General features: G+C 47.6%; 1 protein-coding gene across 2 annotated transcripts in view; it reads left to right on the top strand.

The window, feature by feature from the left end:
• The window catches only part of NCKAP1 (NCK associated protein 1), a 121,079-nt gene that overhangs the window by 89,510 nt on the left and 9,437 nt on the right, over positions 1-22,132 (top strand). For both annotated transcript variants that reach the window (XM_044302973.1, XM_044302972.1), the window contains exons 20-25: positions 1,010-1,141; positions 4,295-4,513; positions 7,240-7,370; positions 9,267-9,364; positions 11,062-11,155; positions 19,585-19,667. In XM_044302973.1, coding sequence (XP_044158908.1) covers positions 1,010-1,141; positions 4,295-4,513; positions 7,240-7,370; positions 9,267-9,364; positions 11,062-11,155; positions 19,585-19,667 — 757 coding nt within the window. The remainder of the gene's footprint in view (positions 1-1,009; positions 1,142-4,294; positions 4,514-7,239; positions 7,371-9,266; positions 9,365-11,061; positions 11,156-19,584; positions 19,668-22,132) is intronic.

Genomic DNA, 22,132 nt, shown 5'->3' with positions numbered 1-22,132 from the left:
TACATGTCTGGTATTGGCATAAACATGACGACTGTGGCAGAAACATTATTTAACCTTTATGAACACTACAAAGACCGCACTAAAGTAATTTTAGCCATTATACTTATTTTATAATGTATTATACCATGTTATTATTAGGGTTGACCGATATTATATATTTTTTTTAAGAGCCAATACCGATAAACTGTGAACTTTCAGGCCGATAGCCGATAATTTATACCGATATTTTATATCTCATAATATATACTATACTAGTTGGTAGTCAATGAGGTGGTGGAAATTTGCATTTGGCACTAGTAGTCAATTTATAATTTACATTAATAATATACTAGCGCCAAATGTCAATTTCCACACCATCCCCCCCCTCCTCACTGACTTTATTAACCCCTATCAGACCTCAGATCAGACCTTTATTAACCCCCATCAGACCTCAGATGAATAAAAAAAAAAAAAAAATCCTTACCTCTCCTGTTCCCCTTCATCTCCGGGTCCGGCGTCTCGCTCCCCTGTCTTCTCCGGCCCGCACTGCACTGTCACCTGACAGCGTGCAGCGTCACGTCATAGTGTGCGCTCTACGTCCTGATGCTGTACAGGGTCAGGACAGTGCAGCACGGGCCCCATCAAAGAAGACCAGGGAGGGTGAGTATCGGAAGCGCTTGCTGCGCTTCTTCCCCGCTCCCGACACCTGATGCATACTAGTGAGCGCTTCCATAATAGAAGCGCTCACTAGTATTCACTTTATACGCATTATCGTCATATCGGCAAGGTTAGATGCCCATACCGATAATGTTCAAAATCCTGAATGTCGGCCAATAATATCGGTACTTCCAATAATCGGTCGATCCCTAATTATTATAAACATTTACTGAAAAACATGCTTTTTCATATATTTGCCTAGAAATAGCTTAACGCATTAGCAGAATTTCTAGGTGTTTGAATGTAGCTTTACAGATACTGTTGCACTGTTATAGATGATATGAATATTGTATTTATTTTTTTTCCTCTCCAGTTTAGATAAACTGCATACTGCACTTTCAGAACTCTGCTTCTCTATTAATTATGCCCCTAATATGATTGTATGGGAGCATACATTCACCCCAAGAGAATATCTGACCTCGCACTTGGAAATTCGCTTCACCAAGTAAGTGTTGGACACCTGGTATGAAGTTCATATTTTTTTTAAAATATTATTAACTTCCCGAAAAGTACAATTGCAGATACATCAATGTGTCATTTCCAGAGAAATATTAAATATGAAAGTATTTTTCTGACTTAAAATGATGTGTGTGGAATTCAGGGGTTGTCTGTCATCGGTGATATTTGGAACAGAAGGATGCTTGTGGCTTAGAAAGGAATGTATCACTTATAATGTGAGTTACAGGAAAGTGAAGGCGAAAGGATATGTTTTCATTAAACCCAATGGCCCGATATTCTTACACTGACAAAATGCAGAATCTTATGACACTGAGCAAATATTTCATTTAAAGGGGTTTTCCATACTCCGGATACTGATGAACTATCCTGAGGCTAAGGTCATCAGTATTATATCAGTGGGGGCCTGATACAACACATCCCCTTAACCAGCTATTCATTGTAGCCTCCATTGCTGGAACTTGCTCTTGAATGGAGCCGGAAGCATAGCTCCATTGTGGCCAGCTCGACTCCTCTTGAAGTGAATGGGGGATGAGCTGCCGTAACCCGACGCGGCCACTACACTTTGAACGGAGCTGTGCTTCCCGTTCCATTTGTAGTGCTAGCTCCAGTGCCAGAGTTTGCACAGAGCCAGGTGATCTGCCTCTGTAAAAGGGCCTTAAAGGGGTTGTCCCACAAAAAATATCTACATTTCTCGAACCAGTATCTTGAGCTAAATACTTCTATAATTGCATGTAATTAAAAATTTTGTATAGCCACCTGGTGTTTAAGTTAAGTCGTGACCGTTACAGGGAGAGAGCTGCGGCAGAAAGGGCACACCTCCTGAGATGACATCTAGGTGCTGCAGGTCTATGGAATTGTCCATTTGCATACTTCAAGTCCTGTCCAGCATAATAACATTCCTTTTTCTCGTTAATGTCATTGGGCGGACACAGCACCATTTATATACGCCCAGCTACCACTAGGAGGCGACACTAGATATGAAAAAGGTTGGCTCCGCCCAGATGGGCTGTACTCTCTCCACAGACACTAGGGTAATCCGTTTTAGTCTAGTGTCTGTAGGAGACAGACTCGACCTGCTCTTCTCCTGCAGGTCTTGCTGCAACTTTTTTTCTTCAATATCTCTCAGGCGAGTGTGTCTCCACTTGTATTACCAGGGCCTGCGACTGGTTCCTTTTTGCCTGAGACTTCATGTGGCCAGGGATTTCTCTGGTCTTACATTTCACAGTGATATTTTGTTCCAGTTTTTCTGAGGCTCGATTCTCGCCTCCTTTGTATGGGAAGCATGTCTTTCCATTCCCTTCTCCTGCCCATTACCAAGGACCCCCTTCTCCCCAGGGGCTGGCTGCTTTCTCTGGCAGGATGGGGTTTCCTTCTCATAGGGTGTTTCTCTTTTCCCATCTGCCTTGCAGTGGAAGAAGGTTTGCTCCCTTCCCATGGTGAGTCTTTGCTATTGCTATTTGTTTCTTTATTTTTTCCCACCTTGGGTGGCGTTGGGTGTTTCCCTTTCTTCCATTTTTTCCCCAGTCACTTGTCCTTGGGGTCCTGGCGGTCTCCCACAATTTTTTTCTTTGGAATCTTCCTGGTCCTGGAGCCTCTCTTGGCTCACTTCCTTAGTTTTTCTATCTACCATTTCATGCTATGGCCTCTCCTGGTCCTGTTGGGTCACATGGTTCTCCTGCACCTGTGCGCAGCCTCGGACTGGCCCACAGGGATACAGGTGAATCCCCTGGTTGGCCCCTGAGCAAGGTGGGCCACTAGTCTCCCACCCCCTGCACAAGTGGCACATAACACCGTGGACTTGCTGCATTACATACATATTTTTAATGTACAGCACCTCAACCAGCCCACGGTCATATAAAAAACTTGATAGATTATTAAAGAAACTCCCCACTTTATTATTATAGACCTGATCAGAGCTGAGATGACTTCTAGGTATAGAGGAAAGCTAGCCAGTGTCCTCTTCTCCCCAGGACATACCTTAAAGAGAACCTGTCACCGGGATTTTGTGTATAGAGCTGAGGACATGGGTTGCTAGATGGCTGCTAGCACATCCGGAATATCCAGTCCCCATAGCTCTGTGTGCTTTTATTGTGTAAAAAAAAAAACGATTTGATACATGTGCAAATTAACCTGAGATGAGTCCTGTACGTGAGATGAGTCAGGGATAGGACTCATCTCAGGTTAATTTGCATATGTATCAAATCGTTTTTCTTACACAATAAAAGCACACCGAGCTATGGGGACTGGATATTGCGGATGTGCTAGCTGCCATCTAGCAACCCATGTCCTCAGCTCTATACCCAAAATCCCGGTGACAGGTTCCCTTTAAGGTGCTGCCGGGGCCCCTATATTCAATCATCTGGCAGCATCTTGCTGCTGTGTGAGCAGGTATTATTTGAATATATCCGTACAGTGCCCCCCAAAATACATTTTACTGGTGGGCCCTAGGGACCCCAGTCTGACCCTGCCTGTGCGCCCACCCTCGGGGACTGCTTTGGGACATCCCATGGTGCTGTGTCCCCCAATGACATGAAGGAGAAATTGGATTTTTGTACTTACCATAACATTTCTTTCTCGTTCAATTCATTGGGGGACACAGATCCCACTTTTTATTTCTCTTTCTGTCACCGGGCTGCTGTTCTTCTTTCCTTCCCCAGTCCACGACATGTTGGTTCTTTGCTTTTTGTTTTTCTCTCCTACTGCTATTGGTACAAACTGATTAGCCTAGTGCTGTGGAGAGGGTATAGCCCACCTGGGCGGAGCCAACCTTTTTCACATCTAGTGTCGCCTCCTAGTGGTAGCTGGACGTATACCCATGGTGCTGTGCATTGAACGAGAAAGGGATTTTACAGCAAGTACAAAAATTATTGCATTGTTAGCAGCATTGAATGTAACTATAGAGTTCCAAAGCACCAGTATTGTTGTTTAATTTCATAGCCTTTTAGCCTACATAAAGATTTTCTATCTTGGTGTTGGGTATTATACATGTGCGGCATCAACTGAGCTGTGCTATTCCATACCACTTTTTTAATGTCTGATGCCAGGCTCCAGGAGAAGTTGTTGGCCCCCAGTCAGGCTTGAATTTTGACTTTCCTGCTGCAGAGCTATAGCTAATATTCTCCTCTCTCCCCCCATACAGGTCTATTGTTGGCATGACCATGTACAATCAGGCTACACAAGAGATTGCAAAGCCTTCCGAGTTATTAACTAGTGTAAGGGCCTACATGACGGTGCTTCAGTCCATAGAAAACTACGTGCAGATTGACATCACAAGGGTTTTCAACAATGTTCTGCTTCAGCAAACGCAACATCTTGACAGCCATGGAGAGCCGACCATCACCAGTCTGTACACTAATTGGTAAGTACTTCTGATGATGGATTCTCTTCACGTCTCATTTAGTGATGTGGATCACTTTTTAACCTTTTTATATCTTGGATGAAATGGCTCTGTGCCTGCAGCACATTCCTAATCAGTGCGCTTCTAAAAAGGTTCACCTTAAAAGGGTTCTGCAGGGTTTGTAGGACCAGTCCTGTCCTCGGGTTGTGTCTGGTATAGCGACAAATGAGGCTAATACGCAGTGCCACACACCATGGACGGGTATGGTGCAGATTTTGGAACAAGGAAGCCATGTTTTATATTCCTATATGCCATAAAAAATAATAGTGGTTTCTATTGTCTAAACTCATTTCTGGTGGAACTCGAGGAGCTCAAATATTGCTCTTTTACAAGGGCCCTCAGATATCTGCAAGTGCTGTGAGATCACAAACGGGATCTTACTAAGGCCTCTTGCACACGACCGTATGGCTTTTTCTGTATTTTGCAGTCCGTTTTAAACTGATTCGTTTTTTTTTTTTTTTTTTTTTTTTTTTTTTGTTTAGTAGTGTTTCCGCTTCCGTGTTGCTTTCCATTTTTACGTTTGGATTCAGTTTGTGATCCGTTTTTTGCGTATCGGAAACGGAAGAATACAATAATGTTTGAACAGTAAGTACATAAAAAAATTGGGCTGGGCATAACCTTTTCAATAGATGGTTCCACAAATACGGAACGGTTACAGAAGACATACGGATGCATTCCTTTTTTTTTTTTTTTTTTTGCGGAACCATTGACTTGAATAGAGCCACGGAACATGATTTGCGGGCAATAATGGGACATGTTCTATCTTTGAATGGAAATATGGAAACAGAAACGGAGTACCTTCTGTTGTTTTTGCGGACCCGTTGAAGTGAATGGGACCGCAAACGGAACACAAAAAAACGGAATGGAAACTGAGGGAAAAAAACGTTCCTGTGCAAGAGGCCTAAGTTATATGCTGCTGTGGTATCACAAGGTAGGGTCTCACTAAAGGTACACTGCTGTTATATTACAAGGGGGTCTCGCACAGGTTGCACATGACAAACCACGTGGGCCTCACTCAGTTTTATGTTGCTTTTGACATACTGAGGAGATGCACTGTTTGTGCTCCTTAATGCAGTCAAGGCTGGTGCTTCCACCTTGCGGGCTTGGTCCTTTTCACCCACACTTGTATACACAGATTAGTACAGAGGTCAGTGACGGCACACAGCAGAACAGCCGGGGTTAGGCGACAATCGTTTTGGCTGACAATATGCTGGATGAAAGCTTATTTTCAGCCAAAAAGCAATATGCATTACATAGTGTAAGGGATCGCTCTCTCACAGGGGGTCGCAATCAGACTTCTCCTCTGACAACGGGGGTTCCAGTCCAAATGGTGCTTTATTTTGGCTCTTTAGCACCCGCACAAAACATAAACAAAATAAACACCTGCCCGTCCAGGCCCTAGCTAATACAGAGGTCGTCTCTACCTCACCTATAGAGTGCAGTTCACACAGGACTACGGCTTCCCTCAGCCATGAGATCCAGCAGCCTCCTGGCTTTCACACAGCCTTGTGGCCCCCAGCCCTCTTCGCTGGAACCACACACATCCGCTGCTGACTTCCTTCTCCAAGTTACCCGTGGGCTCCTACATTGACGGCTGGTTTATCCCCTTCCCCCAGTGATTACACCCAGCAGGCCTCACCTGTGGTGGAATAGTGGTGTGGACTGACTATCCACCCCCTCTACACCTCCTCCATATTGTATGAGGCCTGTCACTCCCTCACAATAGGGATATCACTCAGGTACACTGCTATGACATCACAAAGGTTATGCTGCTGTGACATCGAAAAGGGACATCACTCCGGTTCACTGCTGTGATATCACAAAGGTTATGCTGCTGTAACCTCACAAAGGGGTATTAGGTACACTGCTGTGACAAGGGATATCCCTCTGGTATGCTGCTGTGATATCACAAAGGGATCTCACTCAGGCATGTTGCTGTGGCATCACAAAGGATATCACTCAGGTACACTATGGCATCACAAAGGATATCACTCAGGTACACTATGACATCACAAAGGGATGTCACTCAGGCACTCTGCTGTGACATCACAAAGGGATATCTCTCAGGCACTCTGCTGTGACATCACAAAGGGATATCTCTCAGGCACACTGCTGTGACATCACAAAGGGATATCTCTCAGGCACACTGCTGTGACATCACAAAGGGATATCTCTCAGGCACACTGTGACATCACAAAGGGATATCCCTCAGGTACACTATGACATCACAAAGGGATATCACTCAGGCACTCTGCTGTGACATCACAAAGGGATATCCCTTCAGGTACACTGCTGTGACATCACAATCTGGTGTCACTCAGGCACTCTGCTGTGACATCACAAACTGGGGTCACTCAGGCACTCTGCTGTGACATCACAAAGGGATATCCCTCAGGTACACTATGACATCACAAAGGGATATCACTCGGGTACACTGCTATGACATCACAAACTGGTGTCACTCAGGCACTCTGATGTGACTTCACAAAAGGATATCACTCAGACACACTGAGCCTGTGATGAAGCTGTAAGGGACAGCTAGAACCGCTCTATGCCCTCATTCTTTATACCGTATCTTTTCTTCCTGAATTTGAAATGTCACCAAATTTTTTTTTTTAACCAATAACATGATAAAGAAAAGCGCTTGTCTTCTTCTTATAATCTGTCTCGCTGTATGTTATTTCCAGGTATTTGGAAACACTATTGAGGCAAGTTAGCAACGGTCACATAGCTTATTTCCCAGCAATGAAAGCCTTTGTAAACCTGCCCACCGAGAATGAGCTAACCTTTAACGCTGAGGAGTATTCTGACATATCTGGTGAGTGAACTACGTTTAGTGGTCGACAGCTTGTGCCTCCAATTACACCTTGACCAGCACCTAGGGGGTTGCCCAAGATTCTAAAGGTGTTGTGCACCTTTGGGGAGGGGGGTTGGCAATCCCCCTCCTGGCAGGCATGCGAAGGTCAGCCTATTTAGCTTCTTCCCGTCGCTGGGCGCGGGCAAAACCCCTCTCAAAGATGGACAAGCCCTTTAAGAAATTGGAGGGGGACATATATTAAACGAACCATCACTTATCCGTTGAATCCCTGGCCAGTCCTGCAGCAATGACATAGTTTTGTACATCATTCGTGTGACCGCTGCAGTCAGTCACTGGTCTCAGCAGTCGCATGTTGTTGTGTAAACCATGGAGACAAAACACTGCAGAGCCCATTAGAGGATACGTACACTGATGGGCAAAATGTTTAGAACTTTTGACTTTCAGGCTCCATATCTCAACATCCACTACAGCTTCGAACATGAGGCTACCATCATTTTATAGACAATCATCTTGGCTATCTCATCTTGCTTTTGATCAGATTCAAGCATATCTCGACCGAAATCTGTTCCTAGGTCTCTTCTACACGTTCCCAATGTTGGTCGACTTGGGTACGAAAAAAGCTTTTTCGGCAACTTTACCCACAAGTGTCTGATTGGGTTGAGGTATAGGGACTGTAGGGGGTTAGTCCAGCACCTCTACTTTGTCAGTTAACCATTTCTACCAATCTCGACGTATGCTTTGGGTCGTTGTCCTGCTGGAACACAATGTAGTCCTTTTTATGCCCATAGCACTCGAGTGTACGAAGTAACTCATGTTGTTAGCCCCCCTCCTCTCTTTCCAGACCCATTTGCACCCATTAGGGCCCAGTCTATTGACTTTCGTCCCATCGCTCCAAACCACCCGTTTCCAATCTTCTACTGTCCACAGTTTTTCTAGTTTTTTGCAAACTCAAGCTGACACTGCTTATGATTATATTGAAGTCTAGGGTTCTTCTCCTTTTTTGGGCCACCATTCCAGACTCGTGTAATGCATGTCGTGCTGTGCTTGCATGGACGTCTGTGATCTCGCCATTACGAAGCCTATGAGCCACCTCCACTGCCCTGTTTGTCGCGCCAGAACTGATAGACCTTCTGATGAGCCGACTTGTTGACGCCGATATTTTGCCTGGACGTCCACCTCTTGCCTTTGGAATGTATTGACAGACTTTATTTCGGATTCTTCCAACTGTCATGGCGCTCACATGATGCAGTTTGGCTATTTTCTTGGCCTTAGATACCGCTATAGAGCTGGATGCTGTTTCTCTTTTCTTGGGAAATCATCTTCATTGCTGGATTTGAACCAGTGACCTTTTACTTGGGAATCAACCTAATAACACACTGAGCTATTAGGGATTGTGAGAACAGGTTGTAATGTGTATACAAGAAGAAAGAGTGTTCCACCTCCAGGAGAAAAACCGTAACAATGCAGTTACATAATAAGAATCTGCATAACTAATCATATGCTAAATAAATGCAAGTCCAATTTATGTATGCGATAGCCATAGGGGATTGTCTATAAAATGATGGTAGTCTCACATTCGAATGCCGTAGTGGATAATGAAATACGGAGCCTGAAAGTCAAAAGTTCAAAACATTGTTACCCTTTTGCTCGTCAGTGTATATTTATTTCTTATAGTGTAGTATATTAGAATGCATGCCCGGATATCCAGAAATACTTCTGGCCCATGACCTTTTCTGATCTGTTTTCATGCATATCTTTTTATAAACTCTGGTCTTTACATTTTTTCTTTTTTTTAACAGTAAGCATCTTTGTCATCCAGAACTACTTGTTCTGTCTTTTGCGGTTGCTGAAGTTTTATATTCTGATTTATAAACATTTGGTTTTACATTTCCACAGAAATGAGAGCGCTCTCCGAGCTGCTGGGACCATATGGCATGAAGTTTCTCAGTGAAAGCCTAATGTGGCATATTTCTTCCCAAGTGGCTGAACTCAAGGTATTGTATGCGCCTATTTTAGAAGTATTTATAAATGTACAGTATAGTTAAAAAAAATAGTTCAACATCATTAAAGGGAATCTTGTCACCTGGTTTTTCAGCTGATCAAAAGTTTAGGACCACATGCCTTTTAAAATGCCAAATCTGTGCAAAGATGTGGATTCATTGTCATTTTCTGTCAGTCACACGTTGTGATGGCAAAGGCAAAAAAACTCTCCCTTTTTGAACGTGGTCGGGTTGTTGAACTGCATAAGCAGGCTCTCTCACAGCGCACCATCGCTGCTGAGGTGGGACGCAGTAAGACAGTCATTTGGAATTTCTTAAATGATCATAAGGGTTATGGAACAAAAAAGTCAAGTGGAAGACCCAAAAAAATCTAATCAGCACTGAGCCGAAGGGTCCAATTGGCTGTCCGTCAAGACACTGGACGATCCTCGACCCAAATTAAGGCCCTTACTGGTGCTGACTGCAGCCCCATAACCATCAGACGGCATCTGACACTGAAGGGCATCAAAAACAAAAAAAGTCTTCAAAGACCTCATCTCCTTGAACGCCACAGAACTGCTCGTTTGGACTTTGAAAGAGAGCACCAAACATGGGACATTCAAAGGTGGAAGAAAGTTTTATTCTCTGATGAGAAAAAATTTAACCTTGATGGTTTCCAACGTTACTGGCATTACAAGCAGATCCCACCAGAGATGTTTTCTACGCGCCACAGTGGAGGGGGCGCCATAATGGTCTGGGGTGCTTTTTCCTTCAGTGGAACAATGAAGCTTCAGGAAGTACAGGATCGTCAAACGGCCGCTGGCTATGTCAAGATGTTGCAGAGAGCATTCCTCATGACTGAGGGCCCTCGTCTGTGTGGTAACGACTGGGTTTTTCAACAGGACAACGCTACAGTACACAATGCCCGCAGGACAAGGGACTTCTTCCAGGAGAATAACATCACTCTTTTGGCCGATCCTGCGTGTTCCCCTGATCTAAATCCAATTGAGAACCTTTGGGGATGGATGATGGAGGGAAGTTTACAAAAATGGACAACAGTTCCATACAGTAGATGGCCTTCGTGCGGCCGTCTTCACCACTTGGAGAAATGTTTCCACTCACCTCATGGAAACGCTTGTATCAAGCATGCGGAAGCGAATTTTTGAAGTGATCAACAATAACGGTGGAGCTACTAATTACTGAGTTCATGTTTGGAAGTTGGATTTCTGTTTTGGGGGGGTTTTCGTTTTTTTGGGAGGTGTGGTCCTAAACTTTTGATCAGCTGAAAAACAGCCTGTTTCAGTTTCTTCGTTGTTTTCAATAAATTGAATGCTCAAAAAATGTTTTGTCTCACTCCCATTTCTTCTTGTTGCATATTGAAGCTCTACTTGGAACCTTGTTAATACAGTCCTGTGTTAGTACAGTCCTGATCAAAAGTTTAGGACCACTTGAAAAATGGCAAAAAAAACATATTTAGCATGGCCGGATCGGCCATGCTAAATATGTTTTTTTTGCCATTTTTCAAGTGGTCCTAAACTTTTGATCAGGACTGTACTAACACAGACATGTCAGGAGAGGGGACAGCTCCTCCTTTAAAAGAGGTTTTAGTGTCCCACACAGTCTATGTTCTCAACTGTGTTATAAAGAACTTTTCTTTGTTCTGTGTATTCACTTTTTTTTTTTTTTTTTTTTTTTTTTTTTTTACTTTGCAGAAACTTGTGGTGGAAAACGTTGAAGTTTTAACACAAATGAGGACAAGCTTTGACAAACCTGAACAAATGCAAGCACTTTTCAAAAGACTATCCTGTAAGTGGTCTCTGGTTGTGTTATGAATCCGGGCTCCACAGCTTTCTGTGTTTTTTTTTTTTTTTTGTGTTTAAGCCTTTTCCATTTATAGTCTTTTCTGTTCCATATTAGTATAAGAACCAGTACACGTGATCAGCCAATGGTCCATGTGTCTGCTGGAGTTCCTAGGCCATCTGTGGCTGGTATGAACGGACCGATCGGGGATCAGTACTAGAGATCTGTGATCCGATATTTATCAACTGACCGCGTCATAAAACACTCTTACAGTCAGTTCAGTTCCTGGGACATCTGGCAGACATGGCGGAGGACTGGCTACTGATGTCTACTGTTATCAGTTCACTTTAAACGTTTGCATTTCAGTATTAATTACAAAAGGCTAATGTCTGTTACGGTTCTCATTTATCCAGGTCTAATGAGCTATAAAGCCTATGCATACGGCCATCACCAATTTTATTTAATGTCCCAATCGATCTAACACACTAACAAAATTAGGGATCGCTAATGTATACGTCCAATAATCAATACGTCTGAAGGACGTTAAAAACTACAAAACAACAACGTTTTATTTGTAATGTATTTGAAATAGTAAAGGGTGTACAACCCAAAATCTCATGTTCTCTAGGCCCAAGTGGAGGTGTGGATCTGTAATCCACAATTGTTCACAGATGTAGCACAATTCTGGTGCTACACACTGGTTACACTGTATCAGCCAAGTGAACTGAACCTCTAAGTGTCTATTTGCAGGCTAATCAAACCAGTAGTGCAAATAGATCCCTAGTGCGTTTCTGGAAATCGTGGTTAATGGTGTGTACCACCATTAGACTAATAGATGTTGCATAGATTTTGTACTGTGCATCTAGTGGTAATCAATTAGATCAATATTGCAGCAGACGCTGGGTCTCCACACGTCAGGCTCAGTCAGACTCAACCTACGGCTGAACACATGCCCATAGCTGAGGACCCCCGTAAATAGGTGCTGCACTCAAGCCTGTATTATGACATGCTGATATGGCTTATACACAGCCAAACACCAGCGCTAACAGGGCCGAGTGCACAAGTTAAATACATTACCAATAAAACGTTGTTTTGTAGTTTTTAGCGTCCTTCGGCTCTTATTGTTTCCCAATTAATCTAACATGAGGAATACATTTTCATTAGATATATATTCATTAAAGGGGTTTTCTGACATTTTGATATTGAAGTCCTATCCCCTGGATCGGTCATCAGTATCTGATCGGTGGAACTCCGCCCCAGGACCCTTACCGATCAGCTGTTTGAAGGGCTACGCCTCCCCACAACTTACTCAGCACAGTGCCTCACATTGTATAGTGGCTGTGCTTGGTATTGCTGCTCAGGCCCCTATACTTGAATGGGACTGAGCTGTGCTTAGGTCATATGACCAATGAACGTGACATCACCGGACTAGGGAGAGGCCACGTCCCCTTCAAACAGGTGATCACCAGGGCTGCCGGTAGTCGCACCCTCACCAATCTGATATGGATGACCTCTCCCAGTGCTGGCCAACCTGCGGCTCTCCACTACAATTCCCACCATGCCCTGCTGTAGGCTGATAGCTGTAGGCTGTCTGGGCATGCTGGAAGTTGTAGTTTCTCGCCCAATTCCTTGGGGGACACAGGAAACCTTGGGTATAGCTTATCTCCATAGGAGGCGTGACACTAAGTAAAAGACTGTTAAGCCCCTCCTCCAGCAGCTATACCCTCAGCCTGGAGAGAGAGACTTCCAGTTTTTTGCTTAGTGTCAAGGAGGCAAGACACTCTCTGCACTGCAGAGCTGTCTTTGCAAAGATTTTTTATTTTTCTTTTTTCCTTTTTCTTTTTCATTTGTTTTTTTCCACAGGGACAACAGAGTCGCAGTAGACCTCTCTGTTTCCCCGGGGTTGAGCTGCGCCAGGGCCGGTTATCCGCCCTGCTGCCTCCCCCACAGAAGAAAAGGAGGACCAGGGCAGCCCATGCTCCCCTGCATCCCGCCAGCACAGGGTCGCCCACCTGCAAGTCCCTCTCCAGCTGCTGCCACTTCTGTGTCAGTGGCTGAAGGGGCGTCCCAGCTGGATGGACAAGAGGGTGAAGTCGCTGAATGGTGAGGTGGCTGTACAGCCGTTCCGCTCCCCCCCTCCCCTCCTTTCTCTCCTCTCTCCTCCGCTCCCTCCTCTCCCCTCCGCTGTCCCCGTTAGCTGGCTCCTACCGTCTGCTGGCCTCCGTTGCTCCGATTCAGGGGCGGGCCTATCGACCTGTCGGCGCTCTCTGGTGCAGGCTGAGCGGCGTCTATGGGGGAGGGTTACTACAGGGGCGGCGACGCGGGTCCTCTCCTTCGGCTCCTGTCTTCAGACGGAGGGCTATAACATCGGGGTTCGGCGGCAGGCGACATTTTTGTTCGCGCGCGCGAAAAGTATCGGCGGGGGGGGGGCGCAGAGTTTTCATGCCGCTTACCATGTGCTTCTGGGATTCAGTTAAGGGGCGGACGTCCTTTCTCCCGCTCCTCACTAGCCCCGCCTCTTCTCGTGCCTGCTTGCTGCTGTGTGCAGGACGGATCTTGCTTCAGGTTGCCGCTGCTGTTCGTCTGCTGTGCCGCGGTCGTCTGCTCCCACTGTGAACTGGTAGGACTGTTGACGCTCTCTAACACTGCAGCCCTCTGGCCTGGACATATTGCTTCCAACCAACATGTCTGACCCCTTAGTGCCTGTGGGACCTTGGTATCATACCTGCACCGCGTGTAAGGCGCCCCTTCCTCAAGGGCAGTCTGACCTGCATTGCTCGGCTTGCAAAGACCCATTGCAGGGTCCGCCATCTGTTGTGTCACCCCCTGGCCTCTTGGATCCCCCTGACTGGGCTAGATCCCTGTCCCAGGCTATGGTTAGTCTCACTAGCGTTGTGGGCCGACTTGCAGAGGCGTTGCCATTACCGCAGCCGGATGATTCCCCTGCTGGGCCCTCCGGGTCCGCTGTTTTAGCCGACCCGTCTGAGTCTCTCTCTGCAGGCGACTCCTCCAGAGCCCGTCAACCCCAGAAGCGGCCGAGGGTGGATCACCGGTCATCCTCAGATGCTTCGGTATCCCCCCCAAGGGTGCGTTCTCAGTCGGGTCCTTCCTCTTTACAGGATTGGCCCTCTGAAGGGGAGCTAGTCGATTCCGATTGGGATATGGACTCGGCACTGCCTTCAAAACTGGCCTCTGCCGTGGGCCATCTTATTAGCAATATCCGTGATACTTTTAAGATTCACGATGATCCCCCTGATCCGGAAAAGACCAGTGTTTCCTTTTTTCGTCAAAAACAGGCGTCTGCAGTTTTTCCCCTCCATGCTGACTTTTCGTCAGTGGTTTCTAAGGCCTGGGCCCGTCCTGATGCACGGTTTACCCCGCCAAAAAAGTTGGATGTCTGTTATCCGTTCCCGGCGGATTGCATTTCTAACTGGGCGTCACCTCCTAAGGTCGACCCCCCTGTGGCCCGTCTGTCCAAGAGCACGGCTAATCCCGTTGCGGATGGTTCTTCCTTACAATCTACTGAGGATCGCCGTATAGAGGCCCTTACAAAGGGTATCTTTGCGGCCTCCGGTTCCGCTCTTAGGCCAATCTTTGCCTCCGCTTGGGCTGGAAAAGCGGTTTCAGAGTGGGCGTCTCAGCTGGATCTGGAGCTTGAATCCGACGTCCCTATTCAAGACCTCCGTGCTCTGGCTCAACTTATCGTTCAGGCCGGTAAATTTGTCTGTGAAGCGTCCCTGGATGTGGGGGCTCTCATTGCCCGTTCATCTGCCCTGGCCGTTTCGGCTAGAAGGGAGCTTTGGTTAAAGGTTTGGTCGGCGGACGCCGCGTCAAAGCGGTCTCTTACTAGCCTTCCCTTCACTGGTTCTCGTTTGTTCGGGACCCGCTTGGATGAAATCATCTCTGAAGCCACGGGGGGGGGGGGAAGAGTACTCATCTTCCCCAATCTAAGGCTAGAAGCGCCACTCGTGGTCGTCCCACTTTCTCCCGCTTCAGGTCTTCTCGTAGGGCTTCCGCTCCTCGTACCGCTTCAGGTCCATCCGCTAACCCTGTCCAGGACAGGCGTAAAAAACCCTTTTTTCGGACCCAGCCCTCCTGGCGCAAGTCACAACCTGCTCCCGCGACCAAGCAGGCCCCCGCCTGAAGGTGCGCCCCCACCCACCCGGGTGGGGGGACGTCTCCTCCTGTTCAGGGACTTCTGGCAGGCGCACGTCTCCGACGCCTGGGCCCTCGAGGTTGTGTCTTCCGGGTACAAACTCGAGTTTGCGTCCCTTCCCCCAGTTCGGTTCTTTCGTTCCCGGGTTCCCCAGGATCCCCGAGGGGCGGCCGATTTCTTTGCTGCCGTTCACACCCTTCTGGACAAAGGAGTCATCGCCCCGGTTCCTAAAGGACACAGGTTTAAGGGGTTCTATTCAAACCTTTTTGTTGTCCCCAAGAAGGAATGTTCGGTGCGTCCCATTCTGGATCTAAAACGGCTGAACCGCTTCCTTCGTCTTCAGCGATTCTGGATGGAGTCTCTCAGGTCGGTGGTGGCCTCTCTGGAACAGGGGGAGTTCCTGGCCTCCATCGACATCCAGGACGCCTACCTTCATATTCCAATCGCGCGGTGTCATCAGTGCTTTCTGCGCTTTGCAGTGGGGTCCGACCACTACCAGTTCGTTGCCCTTCCCTTCGGGCTGGCGACGGCCCCTCGTGTTTTCACAAAGGTCCTTGCCCCTGTCCTCGCCTTACTTCGTTCCAGGGGAGTTTTTCTACTTCCGTATCTGGACGATCTCCTAATCAAGGCGCCTTCTCTGTCACTGACTTCCGCCAGTGTGGATCTCTCGCTGCAAACCTTGCGCCGGTTCGGTTGGATTATCAACCTACCCAAATCCTCTCTTGTTCCATCCAGGCAATTGGTCTTTCTGGGGATGCTGCTGGATACGGATTCAGCGGTGGTTCGGCTTCCGTTGGAAAAGCGCCAGCTCCTTCATCGGTCGGTTCGGAGCCTTCTGTCCCACCGCCGTCCTTCCTTCCGGTTCAGCATGCGGGTCCTGGGACAGATGGTGTCCTGCTTCGAAGCGATTCCTTACGCACAGTACCACTCCCGCACCTTTCAGACGGCCATTCTGTCCGCCTGGGACAAGTCCCAGGAGAGTCTGGATCGGCATTTTCCCCTTTTCCCCCCTGGTTCGCTCCTCTCTCCTCTGGTGGCTGCGGACCCCTCTCCAGGGGAAGTCTTTCCTGCCAATAACTTGGTTGGTGATTACCACCGATGCCAGTCTGCGGGGTTGGGGGGAGTGTTTCCTCCTCGGTCGGTCCAGGGCACTTGGTCTCCATCGGAGTCCAGACTGCCGATCAACGTTCTGGAGCTGAGGGCCATCCTCCTCTCGCTTCGGCACTGGACTTCGTTGCTTCAGGGTCGCCCAGTTCGGGTCCAATCGGACAATGCCACGGCTGTGGCGTACATAAATCATCAGGGGGGCACTCGCAGCGTGGCGGCGATGAGGGAGGTGTCTCTAATCCTTCGCTGGGCGGAGGTTCATGTTCCTGCCCTTTCGACCATTTACATCCTGGGGGTGGACAATTGGGCGGCGGATTTCCTCAGCCGGACGACGATCGACCCGGGGGAGTGGTCTCTGCACCCCGACGTCTTCGAGTCTCTTTGTCTCCGTTGGGGTCGTCCGGACGTGGATCTCATGGCCTCCAGATTCAACCACAAGCTTCCCACCTACGTGGCCAGGGCCAAGGATCCGGACGCTTACGGCGTGGACGTGCTCGTCCTCCCCTGGACGGAGTTTTCGCTCCTCTACGTGTTTCCGCCCCTGCCTCTTCTTCCACGGGTCCTTCGGAAGATCGCGGCGGAGGGCACGCCAGCAATCCTGATAGCCCCGGACTGGCCGCGCCGTCCTTGGTACGCCGACCTTATGTTGCTTCTGGCAGACGCTCCCTTGCCTCTGCCTCTCAGAGACGACCTCCTCTCTCAGGGGCCGATCTTCCACCAGCATTTAGGGTCGCTACGTTTAGCGGCGTGGCTATTGAAACCGCGGTCCTGACGCGGCGGGGGTTTTCTGCTGACGTGGTCCGTACCATGATTCGTGCGCGTAAACCGGCATCGTCCAGGATTTATTACTGTACCTGGCGGGCCTATTTAACCTTCTGCGAGACCTTGGGGATTCCTCCTCTGCGGTTTTCCCTTCCCACGGTTTTATCCTTTTTGCAGTCTGGTCTGGATCTGGGCTTGGGTCTCAGTACCCTGAAGGGTCAGATTTCGGCTCTTTCGGTCCTTTTTCAGCGCCCTCTGGCTCCGCTCGGTCCAGTTAAGACCTTTCTTCAGGGGGTTGCTCACTGTGCTCCCCCGTATCGCCCTTCCGTTCCTGCTTGGGATCTTAACGTTGTACTGACGGCTCTCCAATCTTCCCCTTTCGAGCCTCTGCGCAAGGTTTCCCCTCGCTTGTTGTCTTGCAAAGTTTTCTTTCTCGTCGCCATCACGTCTCTTCGGCGTGTGTCTGAGTTGGCGGCTCTTTCTTGCGTGGAGCCCTTCTTGGTTTTTCACCAGGACAAAGTGGTTCTCCGCCCAGTTCCGGATTTTCTTCCAAAGGTGGTGTCCGCCTTTCACCTGAATGAAGATATTGTCCTTCCTTCTCTGTGTCTGTCCCCGTCGCATCCTCGGGAACGGGATCTTCACCGTCTGGATGTTGTTCGGGCTCTCAGGATCTACCTGGATGTGACCAGACCCTTTCGTCGCTCGGATTCTCTGTTTGTGGTTCCGGAGGGTCTGCGCAGGGGGCTGGCGGCGTCTAAGGTGGTTGTTGCCCGCTTCCTCAAGATGGCTATCGTTGAGGCTTACCGTGCTAGGGGCAGGGAACCGCCCTTTGGTGTTACCGCTCATTCTACCAGAGCGGTCGGGGCTTCCTGGGCTCAGCGTAATCGTGTCTCGGCTGAACATCTGTGCAAGGCGGCCACCTGGTCTTCTTTGCACACGTTCACCAAGTTTTACAGGGTGAACACTTATGCCTCGGCGGATGCTGCTTTGGGCCGCCTGGTCTTGCAGGCGGCGGTGCCTTAATGTCTAGGGTGCTTTGTTCGCCTTGGATTGTGGTCCCTCCCTATTTGTGGACTGCTTTTGAACGTCCCAAGGTTTCCTGTGTCCCCCAAGGAATTGGGTGAGAAAACGAGATTTTTGTATAACTTACCAGTAAAATCTCTTTCTCGCTCTTCCTTGGGGGACACAGCGCCCACCCATTGTTTTTGCTTGCCCTACGGGTGTTTTTTTGACGGGTTGGGTTGGGTTGCGTTGGTTTGGTTACTCCTTGCCTTTGTCTTTCACTACTTGGGCACATAACTGGAAGTCTCTCTCTCCAGGCTGAGGGTATAGCTGCTGGAGGAGGGGCTTAACAGTCTTTTTTACTTAGTGTCACGCCTCCTATGGAGATAAGCTATACCCAAGGTTTCCTGTGTCCCCCAAGGAAGAGCGAGAAAGAGATTTTACTGGTAAGTTATACAAAAATCTCGTTTTTGCAACAGCTCGAGAGACACAGGTTGGCCATCCCTGACCTATCCTGAGGATAGGCTATCAATATCAAAACCTTGGACAACCCCTTAAAGTAATAGTTTCTACAGATCCTCCGCAGACTTAAGCGTCTCCGTGGTAACAGAAAACAAATTCTGAGTCGTGTAATCCTGCAGTCTTGCAGTATTATACTTTTGTCCGTTTGTTCTCTATAGTTCGTAGGTTGGCCAGCAGTAGAGAACGGATAGAAGGGGATGGCCAGTGTCGTCTCCATACATCAGTCACGTGACCCAGGCACAGCTCAGTCCTATTCAAGTGATTGGGGTAGGGCTGCAATACCAAGCACAGCCACTATTGAATGGTTGGCGCTGTCTCCGACCCCCACCCATCTGATATTGATAACCCCCTCCTGAGGAGAGGTCATCACTATCAAACACCTAGAAAACCCCTTTAAATATTGGAGCAGGAGCAGAAGTGTGATGTAAGCAGAGCACAAAAGCACAGTATGCCAATCAAAGCTTGTGATTTTAGAGCGGTTTAATAAAATCACATTATAAAACCACGTGAACTACATTTTTACCAACTTTGTGTTTTTTGTGCAGTTCTAATCTGAACATGTGACATTACCGGGCGAGCCCTGTGCCACCCAGTCAAAATAAGTAAATGTGTGAATTGGGCAATGTGATCCTAGCCCAGTCTCTACCCACAATGTGAGCGGGTTGCGCCTGCACAGTCAGGCAGCCTCAGACGCTGTAAGCGGTCATCACAGGTCAATACTTGTAATGCACTTCACGTTGGGCAAGATGAGATAAAAAAATAACTCTGATAACTGCCTTTAACGTAATCTGTGTATTTGGGCAGTAAATCATGTACAGGTCATCTTTTGCTTTCTCTAGGCTTAGTTTGGTTTTGTTCATTTATTTTTTTATTTTTTCCATTGTAGCTGTAGACAGTGTCTTGAAGAGGATGACCATTATTGGAGTTATATTGTCCTTCCGCTCACTTGCACAGGAAGCCCTCAGAGATGTAAGCATTCAGTTTTCTGTTACTTTTTTACTCCAGTCTTTCTCATTATGTCTTATATCCTGGCCATACACATAAGATGTATGTCAGCCGAGAGAGACAGAACAAAGGCATATGTGTATGGCTGTCCTTACATGTCATATTTTTTTTATGGTGACTCTCTGTATGGGAAAGCGCATACACCAGGCCGTAAAACTTCATCACACCTGGTCCTGTCAATCAAAGTGGAGAGGGCGCGGCAGTTGCAGAGAGAGCAGAGCCTCTAGGTGTAACAGTAACGCCCCCGTTGCTCCTAGAGGCTCATTTGCATATATTAAAACATCATTTTTCTCAGCAATGCGGACACATATGAACATGGGACCAACACAGATGTCTTTAGCTGCCAAGCGCACATGGAACACGTCAGCCAGTGTCATAGGTACAAATCTACTGGCAGATGCCTTGAAGAGATGTGTTTAGGGTTATATCATCCAAAGTCGCTTCGTTCAAAACTTCGGAATAATATTGTGCGGAGATTTGTCTCCATACAGTATTAGAATTTATGGGCTCCAATGAGCCGAAAACCACTTTAAACCGAACTCTGCTTCGGGTCCGAGGTACTAGTCTGAACCAAAGCAGAGTTCGGTTTCTAAGCTCGCTTCACTCAACACCAGAGATATTCTTAAGGCGTAAGTCTAATAGTTGAGGGTCTGGCCGCAGCACGGCAAACATGCAGAGAGAAAAAGAAAAACCGCAGCATGATGTAGTTTTATTCCTGCCGCCTCTCTGCATGTTTGCCGTGCTGCGGCCGGACCTCCGCCCCGTCCCCATTATAGTGAATGGGGCCGTAGCAGACTTTTGGTGGCACGGTGCACTAGCGGCAGCACGGATCCGGCAGGTTGTTCCCCCCGCCGAGAGAGCCTGCCAGAAAAGGCTACCACAAGTGTGAAAGAAGCCTTAATGCAGCCACTGTATAGAAGTGAGTGGTTTACATTCGGCTTGTTCTGTCATTTCTACTTTCTGAGGGTGGGCATCACTTGGCTCATTATGGGGGCACCTGACATGTGTGCCACAGAGGTGTGCTGGCCACAGGTAGCAACCTTAAATTAAATTTAAACTATGCCAGATACTTTATTTTTTTTTATATGATGTGCAGAGCCCACGTGAACCTTGGGAATATTGAGCCTGTGTTAACAACATCTAGGTCGGAGGTCCCATTCATTGCCTCTACATGCAGCTCTTTTACATTTCAAAATGGGTCACCCCAGCAGAACCCAACTGATTGCTTGCTTTATAAGTCAGTGGGGTCCATCAGGCTCCGCTGGTGTCCTCGTGCAGTGGATCTGGCACAGAGTTATGGCTTCCATTATTAAATCAGCCACAATGTTGGTGTGAACAGAGCCCCATTACTCTGAGGTTCTCTCCGGTCTAGCACATTCCCAGTCCTGCTGCTCATTGGAGATAGGCACATTGCTTTTGATGTATAATTGAGACTTTTCGATACGGCCAGGTGTATAATTATGCACTCTACAAGTTGCCGTTTTCTCACATATATCAGGAACAGAACAGACTCCGTTTGATGCCTCAGCTGTTCCGATTTGACTCATCCCCTAAATATTGCAGTCTGTGAAGTGTTGAAAGGCTGTGCTTGTGATAATGTTTCATGCTTGGATGCCATTGTTCTGCATCTTGAAGGCTTCCCTTTGCCAGGTTATTACATTAGACATTCTGGCCTAGTTAAATCTCTGCAGAGTTGATTACTCGTTCATTGCAATATTGATATGCACAGATACTTCATGAAGGGGTCCTCCGAGCAACACATACAGTGCATAGTGTAGGGTTTCCAACGTCGGGGACTACAGCTGCTGTGAATTGGGCTGAGCTGCAATATCCGAAAAAGACCCAAAACTCACTAGTTGTTGTTGCATCTGTGTTGGTCCCCTGTCCATATGTTTTAATACATGCAATTGAGCCTCCAGGAGCCATGTCCTTCCTGCCGTAACTATCACTGCTTCTAACAGTAGACTACGACTGGTGGCAGTTGGAAGATGGAACTGAGCATGTGCGACCACCTCAGTAGGCGGACATGCACTTTATTATACAAATTACACACCAGGGGGCCAAATTAGAATGAAGTGAACAATATCTCAAAACTGGAGGGTTTTTGTAATAGAGCAATTTACGAAAGTAACTCCTTTTTCTTGCTGAATTATATTAAAATAACATTTAAAGGGGTTCTGCACTTTGTTTTAACGGATGATCTATCAATAGATCATCAGCATCTGATCGGTGGGGGTCCGACACCCGGGACCCCCGCCGATCAGCTGTTTGATAAGGCAGTGGCGCTCCAGCAGCGCCACAGCCATCTCACTGTTTACCGCTGGCTGAGTGACGTCACGACTAGTATCACTGGCCTGGGCGGGGCTAAGTTCTGTTCACTTGAATGGAGCTTAGCCCCGCCCATGCTATTTGATACTAGCCGTGACGTC

The sequence above is a fragment of the Bufo gargarizans genome, chromosome 8 (genome assembly GCF_014858855.1).
Source record: "Bufo gargarizans isolate SCDJY-AF-19 chromosome 8, ASM1485885v1, whole genome shotgun sequence".
Classification (NCBI taxonomy): domain Eukaryota; kingdom Metazoa; phylum Chordata; class Amphibia; order Anura; family Bufonidae; genus Bufo; species Bufo gargarizans.
This window is presented reverse-complemented; position numbering and strand designations above follow the sequence as displayed.